The sequence below is a fragment of the Salmo salar genome, chromosome 29, assembly GCF_965601325.2.
Source record: "Salmo salar chromosome 29, fSalSal1, whole genome shotgun sequence".
Lineage (NCBI taxonomy): Eukaryota > Metazoa > Chordata > Actinopteri > Salmoniformes > Salmonidae > Salmo > Salmo salar.
Window position 1 is genome coordinate 14,846,489 of NC_138319.1, and position 12,230 is coordinate 14,858,718.

Here is a 12,230-nt window from a genome sequence, read left to right on the forward strand (position 1 = left end):
GTGGATAGAATTGAGCTAGGAGAAATGCTGATTAAATTGTGCACTGCATCAAAAGTTCCACAATCTTAACTTTTCTGGTGAACAGCACGATACAGTCGATTTGAGCTCAACCCTCTGCATTTAGGTGCCCCTTCCAACTCTTTGATCGCATTGACAAATGTTGAGTTGACTGTTTGGGTTTAGCATACGTGCTGCAGTTTTGAAAGTGTCTTAACCCAGTGGGAGTTTAGATATGCCAGCGACTTGAAGGCTTGGATGGAAAGGGGTCATCGTCTGACCCGGGTAAAGTCCTATTCTAAAAAGGAAACATCGATGTCATTTTTCAATGCATTAGGTGCTCTTATTTATTAAAAGCGGACGCGTTTCAAAACACAAGCTATCTTTTTGTTGTCCTAACCCAGTAATTCCCTGTGTCTGTTCAGCCTTTCTTTAGACTTCTGAACCTGAGGAAGCTGGGCCTGAGTGACAATGAGATCCAGAGGCTCCCTCCTGAGGTGGCCAACTTCATGCAGCTGGTGGAGCTCGACATCTCCAGAAACGGTTCGGACACTCACACACTCACACACTCGGTCGGTCGGTGGCCCCCTCTGCTAGGGTCAAAACCAGGTTCAATACCAGCATATTGCAACCATGCATGCAAATTACCACAATGAACAGACAATTATTTGAACCACCAACTAATAAATAAATGCTGCTTTGGCAAACATGCTGCAAACACCACTTTCAGAGAACCAGCGAGAAACTAGGACCTAGAGCTAAAACCTGCATTCATGGGCAGACGAGCTTCACAAAATACAAGCAAGCAGGCGATAGCCTTATAGACCAATAGAAATGGATTCTGTGGCAGGCAGTACAGTACCAACAAGCTGAAAACAACACATTCAACTCACCCATGGTCCCCAACTCACCCATGGTCCCCAACTCACCCATGGTCCCCAACTCACCCATGGCCCCCAACTCACTCCTGGCCTTGCCAGCCCTGGTAGTTAAACACGGACACAGAAGGGCATGTAAGAAAAGTGATCTGGGATCTAAACCCTACATATACCCCCTAGAAACCAATGCCAAGCGCTCAAGTCAATCCCACCCTCGATCGTATATGTCAAACCCATCTCAAATGTTTCCTGCTTTATTTACTCCTAGCAGTCGGTGTCCTTGCTGTAAATATCACATAGTGGGCAGTGTTTATATGAGACATCTGTCCTGCTGCCGCAGACCGACTGCATCAGGGGCTGCCAGCCGAGCCAAGAGCTGTGGGAGATGTGGCCTAACGACTTAGTCCATCTGTGCTCAGCTACTGCTGCCTTGGTTCTATTGCCCAGGAGAGTAACACACTAACCAGTCTCCATGTGTTGGACCAGGCTCCTAAACCTAACATGGATTTCAGATTTTATGTGTAGATTAGGTTATGGCCAAGTTCTGGCAGTATACATAAATCTAAGGTTCAGATACAGACCAACCGTAATGTAGTCCTCCAAGAGAGAGAGGTGTGTGTGTGTGCGCGCGCGAGTCAAGCGTTTTTAAATGGGACCTATCAGGCTGATGACATTGACACTGACTGTTACTTGAATGTCTGATTATGTACAGTATGAAACATATGGTAATTATCATAGTCTTGTCTATGGGAACAGGTGAAGGGGTTTCCCTTTTCATCCTCTTTTCTGCCCCATCCATCCCTGTTCTTTGTCCCCCTCTCCCCTCATCACCAGCCCATCTGCTAGTGATTACAAGGGAGGGGAAACTGAAGTGGTGGTCTCAGAATGTGACCCCGCTGTTTGTGTCTATCGTGCTGAGTGTGCCCCCCCCCCCCCCCACTCGCTCTCTCCGCAGACATTCCTGAGATCCCAGAGAGCATTAAGTTCTGCAAGGCGTTGGAGATTGCAGACTTCAGTGGAAACCCCCTCTCCAGGTTAGTGGATCAGTCCAGGGCCGCCTCTCTCTCTCTACGTCTTTCCTGTTGTCTTTGAGGAAATGTCTGGGCCATACCAAGTTATCATTTGAGATACATGGGGGGAGGTGCACTTCAGTAATTCATTGTCATACTTGTGCCATATTGTGATTATTTCCTTCTTTCCATAATGGCCTTGAAGATAAACAACCCAAAACAATGAAGTAAACAGTGAAATATTTTAACAAGTTGCTATATATTTATATGTCAAGTTGTCGCCCAGATGTGTCAAAGGCTCAGAGCAGGACCTTTCTCACTACTAGATTATGTACATGAGCAAAACGCCTGGAGGAGAACGAGGCTTTGTGAGGCTACAGTACGCTGTTCGCTGACCCAGAAACTAGCATGGCGTTAAGTATAGAAGTGGAATGCTCGACAAGGCAAACCCTCTCCCTGCTGCAGCTTCCTCCTATAGAATAGGAAAATAACTGTTGGCAGCAGTAGTGATGGTGAGTGCTTTGTCAGATGGATCTGGCCACATAATGTGTGTCCGTCCCAAATGGCACCCTATTCCCTATATAGTGCACTACAGGCCCTGGTCAAAAGTAGTGCACAATAAAAGGGAATAGGGTGCCATTTGGGACACACCCATAGGCAGGGGAGGAAGCTATTCCAACTGCTTCAAGGGCTGGTGTTGAAGGGCCATTGAGAAAGACTCTCTCCCCGGCTCGCTCGCTCTCTCTCCCCGGCTCGCTCGCTCTCTCTCCCCGGCTCGCTCGCTCTCTCTCCCCGGCTCGCTCGCGCTCGCGCTCTCTCTCCCCGGCTCGCTCGCGCTCGCGCTCTCTCTCTCCCCGGCTCGCTCGCGCTCGCTCTCTCTCTCCCCGGCTCGCTCGCGCTCGCTCTCTCTCTCCCCGGCTCGCTCGCGCTCGCTCTCTCTCTCCCCGGCTCGCTCGCGCTCGCTCTCTCTCTCCCCCGGCTCGCGCTCGCTCTCTCTCTCCCCCGGCTCGCGCTCGCTCTCTCTCTCCCCCGGCTCGCGCTCGCTCTCTCTCTCCCCCGGCTCGCGCTCGCTCTCTCTCTCCCCCGGCTCGCGCTCGCTCTCTCTCTCCCCCGGCTCGCGCTCCGCCCTCTCGCGCTCGCTCCTTCTCCCTTTCCATCTGTTTTCCTGTCTTCTGTCCTCTCATCACTAGGTTGCCTGATGGTTTCACTCAGCTGCGAGGGCTCGCCCACCTGGCCCTCAACGACGTGTCACTGCAGACACTGCCCAACGACATAGGAAAGTAAGTACACACACCAACAAAGTATGCAGACGGACCACCTTGCATGAATGGGTATTTGAACTCCGACACGGGTTTCCTTCTTGCTCTAAACATTTGAACTCCTCGTTCTGTAAAATGACACATTGGTACAGGCCTAATTACATGACACAGTGGGCTCTCAGACAGACAGACAGACAGACAGACAGACTGACTGCTCTGAGTGACCAGACGGACGAGGCCCATCGCCATGCCAAGTTAACCAGGACCAGCAGACGCCCCATCTGACTAACCTCTCCTCCTCCCTCTCTCCTGCAGCCTGGCCAACCTGGTGACGCTGGAGCTCAGGGAGAACCTGCTCAAGTCCCTGCCCACGTAAGTGGCCTCTTTAGCCTGGCATAGTTCCCAGCATCCCTCCATGCTAACAAAGGTGGTTGTTTCCTAAAAAGGAGTCCTTGATGATACAACTAGTGATTTGAAGCACAATGGAGTCCTCAATCATCACTAGTCCATCTGTTCACTAGTTAACCGCAGTAGTAGCTCCCTTTTCTATAGATGCAGTTGTCATTATTTATTTATTTATTTATTTATTGTTTTACCTTTGTTTAACCAGGTAGGCTAGTTGAGAACAAGTTCTCATTAACAACTGCGACCTGGCCAAGATAAAGAAAAGCAGTGCGACACAAACAACACAGAGTTACACATGGAGTAAACAAACATACAGTACAAAAACAAGTCTATATACAATGTGAGAAAATGAGGTGAGATAAGGGAGGTAAAGGCAATAAAAAGGCCACGGTGGTGAAGTAAATACAATATAGCAATTAAAAACACTGGAATTGTAGATTTGCAGTAGGTGAATGTGCAAAGTAGAAATGCTGGGGTGCAAGGGAGCAAAATAAATAAATACTGTAGGGGATGAGGTAATTGTTTGGGTTATTTATAGTGTGTGTGTGAATGACAAGCTTGGCTTGTCGTGACTGTGCGTGTGAATGACAAGCTTGGCTTGTCGTGACTGTGCGTGTGAAAGATTGGGGCGTGATGGTTAGTGATTTAGCATATCTGGTCCTGACTGTAACAGTCCAGATGTCGTCTTGATGCGTTTCTGTATAGATTATAAATCTGTTCTAAAACTGAGTGTGTTTCGACAAGACTGTGTCTATGCAGTAGTCCCCATTTACTTCAGGGTTTCTATGATTGATTGTTTCTCTTATCCAGGTCGCTCTCTTTCCTGGTGAAACTGGAACAGCTGGACCTGGGCAGCAATGAACTGGAAGTGTTGGTAAGAACAAGCTCCAAATGGCACCCTATTCCCTATATAAATATATAGATATTTAGAGTGTACTACTTTTACCGGAGCGCTATGGGCCCTCATGCACTATAAAGAGAATAGGGTGCCATTTGGGACACACCCATAGTTGTACCCTTGAGTCCTGTTTGTTTGAGCATGGGAACGCCTGCCTGGCTAGCCTTCTCATTGGGACAGGGTAAACAGTGCCTGTTGAGCTGACAAGGGCGTAGGCTGAGCAAACAACCTGACGTCATGCTACCGCCTGACACCCTGCCTGTCATACTGTACACTGCTCAGCCTCGACAGGGATGCTAAGTCTTTTTTAATGTCATTTATCACTCAAATACAGTCTGGGGTCATTTTCACAGGTTTTGTGTTTTCTGGGATTGATTCCCAATGCTTTTTTTTAGAGCTCAAAGTGAATTGCCCTGCAGGGATAAAGAATGTTATTTTATTTTTTTTTCAAATTGAATTGGAACAGGACCCATCTTGTTTTGGATAGCAACATGCTTTGATCTGTTTGGTGTATGGGCATAGCCAACGGGAACAGTGCGTGGGCGTGCATATGTAGAGTGGAATGGGGGTATTTGGGGCGTATGATGTGTGTTTATGTAGCCACCCATCCTCTTCTCTTCCCAAATGATGCATATTTAAGTGGATGCTGCGTGTTTGTTCCCGCTCGCTTTAGCTCAGAACACCTGGTCGCCTGGCCTCGCGTCACAAAGCAGAGCAACGATGACATACATCATGCCCTCTGTTTACCTTCTCTCTCTTTTTCCCCTCTCTCTATCTCTAACAGCCAGACACACTCGGTGCTCTCCCTAAGCTACGGGAGCTGTGGTTGGACCGTAACCAGCTCTCCTCATTGCCACCAGTAAGTATGGTCCTGGCTCATCATCTATGCCCATCTTATTCGCTTAGACTCAGAACGTTGCTCAGTATGAAACCCATCACGTACATTTGAGTGAGTATTCACACTAAACACCATTGCTGTGCCTGTGTGTGTGTAGGAGCTGGGGAACCTGCGGAGGCTGGTGTGTCTGGACATGTCAGAGAACCGCCTGGAGGAGTTGCCCTCGGAGCTGAGCGGCCTGCTGGCCCTCACTGACCTGCTGCTCACACAAAACCTCCTGGAGGTGGTCCCTGACAGCATAGGTGAGAAGGAGGGAGGGACAAAAGATTAACTGATGGCATTCTGTCCCTTTGTACAGTGCCTTGTTCACCTGAACTGGTTTACACAGTAGCTTCATTGTCAAACTGAACTTTTTAAAAAGTACTCTTTGCCAAGGTGTCTGTTTTTTTTTTACCAATAAGTAGACCCATGGACATTATCGTTGCCTGAATGCAATTGGTAATGCACTTGAATCATGAAGAACCACACCGCCCCCTATTGGGGAAATAATGCTAGTAAACTGACATAAAAGCTTGCTCATGTTCATTATGAGCCAAACAGACAATAACTGACTTAAAAAGGGACCTGAGCTTGTCCAATAAACACGTTTTCATTTTCCGTTACGAAACATTTTTCTACGACGTGCGCTAATGAATACGACCCGGGTGACTCGATGTTTTGTTGTTTCTCCAGGCTCTCTGAAGCAGCTGTCCATCCTGAAAGTGGACCAGAACCGACTGACCCACCTGAGCGACTCCATAGGAGAGTGTGAGAACCTGACTGAACTCGTGCTGACCGAGAACCTCTTACAGGTACAGAACCACGTTTCTTCGGTTCAGAACAAATGTAGACTTCATTGCCTTTTTAATTTGAACAACCCCCTTGAGATGCATTATTTTTAATATTCATGAAATGTGTAAATGTTTGATTCTGTAGACTCTGCCTCGCTCGCTGGGCAAGCTGAAGAAGCTGACCAACCTGAATGCGGACCGCAACCGGCTGGGCGGCGTGCCCGATGAGCTGGGCGGCTGCGCCAGCCTCAACGTGCTCTCCCTCAGGGACAACCGCGTGGCCAAGCTGCCTGCCCAACTGGCCGACGCCACCGAGCTCCACGTGCTAGACGTGGCAGGGAACAGGTAACCCCCGCTACGCCTCCCATGTAGGTCCCGCAACTCAGTGGCGTTGGTGCGATCCACTCTTATATCTAGTATCGCCGCTCCTCAAGTCGTCTGAGCTCCTTCGCTTGATTTTATTTTACATTTATCAAGCCTTACAATTGAATAGTAATGTAATGTATGCCGTTTAGCAGACGCTGTTTCCAAAGCGAGTTACGGCAGGGCGTGCGTACATTTTCATAGGAGGGGCCTCAGCAGGAACTGAACCCACGGTCCTGACGTTGCCAGCGCAATATTCTACCACCTGAGCCACACCGGATGTATTCTTCTAAATCAGAGTAGTACTTTCCATATGTTGAGTCCATGTTGTTGACGGTGTTGTGTGGTGTGCCCAGGTTACAGAACCTGCCGTTTGCCCTGGCCAACCTCAACCTGAAGGCCATGTGGCTGGCAGAGAACCAGTCCCAGCCCATGCTCAAGTTCCAGACGGAGGATGAGGAGAGCACCGGGGAGAAGGTGCTCACCTGCTACCTGCTACCCCAGCAGCCTTCCTCTAGCCTGGGTGAGTTAGCCTTACGCCGCCGTCATCTTCATCACGATCTTCTTCCCCCTCTCTCACTACCTCTGTTCTCATCTTTGTCCTAGGTTTTTTTCACTATTTACAGACTTTCTTTACCTCTCTCTTCACTCTCTCTCTCTGCATATCCTCTTTCCTTCACTTCCTCTAACTTAAGGGCTACACGGTAGGCGTTTCACCTGCTACGCTGGAAGTGTAACGTTTGACCAGCGTGAGCAGAGCGCAAAGCCACTTCATCAATTGTTCTCGGGTGTGGGCTGTGCATCGAGATCTTGAAAATAAAAACCCAATCCTGGACCCGTGCCGCTTACGCCAAGGTCTCATTGAAGTGAATGGGAGCGTCTGGCGCTTGGTCACAGTTACACGTCAAACGTAGCAGGCCAGTAACCCCCGTTAGCTCCCTGCTCCATAACGGTGACCGTTTGGGTCCAGTGACGATGCTCATCTATCCTGCTGTCATCTAATGTTAACTATTGGAAGCGTAGCCTGTGTTTATAACCCAGAGTCCTTCTCGCTCTCCTGTTTGACTCAACCCAGATTTACCTAACATCACTTCTCCTAACATCCATTCATCCCATGTACCATCAAAACATAATTATTTTTTTCAATCCAGTAATTCACTATCTTGTTAGTTGTTGGAAGGTCCGACCTGATTTGTAAGTCGGTCCCTCTCTTCGATCCGGTCTCTCCCTACAGAGAACCTGCTCCAGAACAGTGTGGATGACAGCTGGACAGACAGCAATCTGAACCGCGTGTCAGTCATCCAGTTCCAGGAGGAGACCACCAAGCAGGAGGCGGAGGACGACGAGGCGGCCGCGGAGCGCAGGGTAAGAGAAATCAAAATACAGCTGTGTTTGTCACGCGCTTCACAAACGACATGTGTAGACGAACAATGAAATGCTTACCTATTGGGCCCTTCCCAACAATGCAGAGACACAAATTATAACACTAGTAGTACATAATACACAATGAGTAACGAGAGAATGAATACGCTTTGTTTTTAAATACATTTTGTAGGTTATTTTGGCACTTTATTTGGACCGTTATGAAATGCGAGGGGGATACAGGCCGGTGGGAGTAACAGTGGGGAAGGGTGGACGTGGGGATTGAACCCCGGTCGCTGATAAGGAGCTTTGTTCACGTGACTCCTGCGCTTCGCGAGCCAACACATTCTATAGTGAAGCACTCGATGGCTGGCTCTCAACGTCGCTTCCTTGTCCATTCCTCTCCCACTGTGACCTCTGATCTGACATGTCATCAGGTGAAAGTAACATGATGGAGAGGACGTCCAGTCAGACAATCAGTCATTGTTTCGGCAGCGTCACAAATCGGTCCTACTTTGTCCTTGGGTCTTGATTTACTGTTTGCCTGAGGAGGACTGTCTGTAATTGACTGTAGACGGGCTGTCAGTCTGGGGAGTTTACTGGTGCGTGTGTGCAGGGTCTCCAGCGACGGGCGACACCGCACCACAGTGAGCTGAAGGTGATGAAGAAAGTGATTGAGGAGAGGAGGAACGAGGCCTACACGTCCAGAGCTGATGGAGAGACGGAGTCCCCTGGTGCTGAGGTACACCACATCACCACCACATCACCACCACATCACCACCACATCACCACCACATCACCAACACATCACCAACACATCACCAACACGCCACTGGACATCCTACATGGCACCCTACTTGAGATCCATGAGCACAAATATAAATCAAAGGTTGCGTCCTAAATGTCACCCTATTGCCCATTTATAGTGCACTTCTTTTGACCAGGGTCCATTTGGGACACGCACACACAAAGTAAAGCCTGTGTATCCCAAGTAAGAAGTGGGTTATTTCTGGGCAGTCGGCGTCATGGGTTATTGTGTAACGTTCTGACAGAATCTGAGTGTTACCTGTTGGTCACCAATCCAGGATTCTGTTTTTCCCATTCCCGCCGTGTGATTGGTGGTTGCAGGAGAAGCGGCTGAGCGATCTGTCCAATCAGAGCCACGACTCTGCGGCGTCCAACAGCACGGCCTCTGCCAACTCCCACGAAGAGCGGCGGGGCCTGATGACCACAGACCTGGTGGGTGGGCGTGGCCCCCAGGAGGAGGAGGAGCTAGATGAGATGGAGGTGGAGTACGTAGAGGTGAGTTTCACTACTATGACAGTCTGTTAGTCACCTAGTACTGGAGCTGCCTTTTTAAGGCCTGGAGTTTTACTTGGCCAGGAAAAACTATGTACCCTAGTTATATACTTTCTCCTGGTCAGGTCAATTAATTAATCATGCATAACAGTAACTTGAGAGATGTCCTCGTCTTGACTACGATCCCTCCCCTCCTGCTCTTTCTTTCTCTCCCTTCACTCACACCATCCCCTCTCCCACCAGCCCACGGTGCACTTTGCAGAGGAGCCCATGTACCGGGGTGGGGACGAGAATGGTGACGATGAGGAGGGCGAGGATGGGGTCCCACACGGCTACGAAGAGGAACAACAGAGGCCCCAGTTCCCCACGGAGAAGCAGCGTCTGATCAGGAAGGACACGCCGCACTACAAGAAGCACTTCAAGATCACCAAGCTGCCAAAACCCGAGGCGGTGGCCGCGTTACTGCAGGGCTTCAGCCCCGACGCTCACCTGGCCCAACACCCCGCCTCGCACCACACTGCCCCCGAGGAGGAGGAGGATGAGGAGGAGGAGGGGGATGAGTGTATGGTAACTCCACAGCGCCACAACAGGATAGAAGAGCCAGAGCTGGAGGATAGGAGTCTGCTTCATGCCAACTCCTCCCTGCAGCCGGTCAAGGTAACCTGGGCTTGTGGTGGGGTGGGGGTAGAGAACACATGTTTACAGTATGTACATAGTCTATAATGAGTAGTAGTACAAAACTGAAACGTACACACGATCATATCATGCAGCTATCGTGTTCAGGACTCTCATGTTTTTTCTGATAACTTGACTAGACTAACAGGGGTCAGCTGGTCACGTGAAACTCCACGCCCTAACCATGTATCCCAATTTCAAATTAGCCAGGACGGGCACGGACTAGTTTTTCCTCTCGTGTTTTGCCTCATGAAGCTGACAGTTGAATGAAGCTCTTGCACACCTTCTCTCTTCACGCTGACATGTTAGTGGCCTGCTGCTCGCCTCTATGCACACCCTGGACACGCAAGTGCATAGAAGCTCCCCGTCGCTCTGTCACCGTGCAACCTGCATTCGGTCTGGACTGCTGGCACTGGTTTGGATTTCGGAGATGACATTGCATGCCGTGTTGCTGTGCATAGGAAAAACAAAGCAATGGATACGGGGATGTTTGCCGGGGATGTTTGCCGGGAGTTGTCTTATGGCTTTGCGCTCGTGCTTTTACGTTGCTCTCTCTGTCCCACACAAGCAGGTTTCGTTCTTACGGTCACAGACGGCGGTAGCCGGTATTCGGTAACTTGATAAAAGACATAACTAACGAGTGGACTTTCTCATTAACAGTATTTGATAAACGTTTTGTTAATGTCGTCAGACAGACCGACGGTTTTACAAACGGACGGCCAGCGCGCACCAAGTCAGGACACGTTTCACTCCTTTAGTCAAAGGCTGTGTACCAAATGTCTCCTTAAATCCCTGGTCCAAACGTAGTACACTATAAAGGGTGCCATTTTTGGACAAACCATATTCTTTTATCCACACACTACCCAGACTGCTCAGAGTGGAGCTCCCTCTTGTGGCTCCTCTGAGCATCTCAAGGACTACTTATCAATAATACCCATCAAATCTGCTTCGTAGAAAGTGACGGTCTATTAAATGCTGAATCCCCCAACCCCCATCAGCTGTGCACTAGACTCCTATGCTGGCCTCCTGCTGGCCTCCTTCACCATGACTTTGTCTGCCCCACCTCAGTACTACGCTTCTCTCCATATCATTTGCTGTCTGCTGTTGTTTTTGGTTAATCAACTGTCCCTTACCTGCTTTCCTACATTTGTGTGTTTAGTGAGAGTGTGTGGATATGGCTCTTGAAATGTATGACTCGGAATACCATTTATTGTATCGGAATTGATTTATTAATCGTAATCACCACTAGCGCTGCTGAATAACATGCATTGAATGATGGCGTGTATGTCTGCGTGTGGTGCCTGATTTTGTCTACCGACCATCCAGAATTCCTCTTGGCCGAGGTGGAAATGTTGAGACCCAGACAAACCGCTTTATGCTAAATGTACACCTAGAGCACGGAACAATCCCTCACCATTTTGCTGCACATTTCACATTGTAGGGAAACGCGCCAATGGCTTTTCACAGTTATTTTGTCTGAGGCTGTCACCTTTCTTTAGCTCTGCAAACACAATCACTTGGGAGTACATGCAAAGCCATACAATATCTAATGCTGATTGGAGGTGTTCGGATATAATGATTGCTGCATAGTAGAAGGTGTAGAAATGAAATGACTTTAAAGAGGAACAGGGTTTCCTGTGGTGTCTGTCTATAGGCTGGAGGGAACTTTACGCTGGGAGCCACTGCTTTCTTTCCCCCCGCTTCTCTTTCTGAACACAAGCTGCCCTCCCCGTGTGGCCTGTAACTCACCTCATCCTGGGTCTCGAGTTTCCACCCCTGCCTGCTTCCGCTTCTGGTGGCTGGGGAGTGAGTGATGTGTGTGACCGATGTTGCCACTGTTCAAATGACCTCAACTGGCGATGAAATTGGCCATATCAAATGTAGTCCCTAGTTCAACCACTATACAATAGTGGATATGATCTTTTTTGGGTTTATCCCTGTGGCTGAGTGTGTGTGTGTGTTACTGTTCTTTGATGCGTTTGTATGCGTGTGTGTGTGTGCGCGGTGTTCTGTTTTTGATTTATCCGATTTTGTTTTGGTTGGAGTATGCTTGTGTGCATATTTAGTTATTTTGGCCTCACTAATCCGCATGCCTCTCGCTGGTTCCTGTCCTAACAGGGGGTGTCATTTGATCAAGTCAATAATCTGCTGATTGAGCCTGCTCGAATTGAGGAGGAAGAGGTCTGTACTTACTCTCTCTCACTCCATCCATCCACTCCCCCCCCTCTCTCTCTCGTTCCCCCACTCACTCACCCCTTCACCCACCCGCTGGCTCTCAGAGGGGAACCAAAAAACAGCCCACAAAAATCCATGATTAATCCAAGCCAATCGCCAGGGAAATGCTCACCACAACTCTCCATTGGACCACCAGCGTGATAGAACTCGACGCGGACTAACAGAACTTGAAGGGGACTAA

At 49.1% G+C, this 12,230-nt stretch overlaps 1 protein-coding gene across 20 annotated transcripts in view; it reads left to right on the forward strand.

Moving 5' to 3' along the window:
- The window catches only part of LOC106590179 (protein scribble homolog), a 104,521-nt gene that overhangs the window by 64,162 nt on the left and 28,129 nt on the right, over nt 1-12,230 (forward strand). For 19 of the 20 annotated variants that reach the window (XM_082970685.1, XM_082970680.1, XM_082970688.1 and 16 more), the window contains exons 2-16: nt 423-540; nt 1,831-1,909; nt 3,076-3,165; nt 3,460-3,516; nt 4,360-4,423; nt 5,232-5,306; nt 5,443-5,587; nt 6,018-6,136; nt 6,261-6,460; nt 6,835-7,001; nt 7,713-7,843; nt 8,457-8,582; nt 8,969-9,142; nt 9,383-9,796; nt 11,933-11,995. In XM_082970685.1, coding sequence (XP_082826811.1) covers nt 423-540; nt 1,831-1,909; nt 3,076-3,165; nt 3,460-3,516; nt 4,360-4,423; nt 5,232-5,306; nt 5,443-5,587; nt 6,018-6,136; nt 6,261-6,460; nt 6,835-7,001; nt 7,713-7,843; nt 8,457-8,582; nt 8,969-9,142; nt 9,383-9,796; nt 11,933-11,995 — 2,022 coding nt within the window. The remainder of the gene's footprint in view (nt 1-422; nt 541-1,830; nt 1,910-3,075; nt 3,166-3,459; nt 3,517-4,359; nt 4,424-5,231; nt 5,307-5,442; nt 5,588-6,017; nt 6,137-6,260; nt 6,461-6,834; nt 7,002-7,712; nt 7,844-8,456; nt 8,583-8,968; nt 9,143-9,382; nt 9,797-11,932; nt 11,996-12,230) is intronic. The other variant, XM_082970683.1, reaches the window with a different exon arrangement.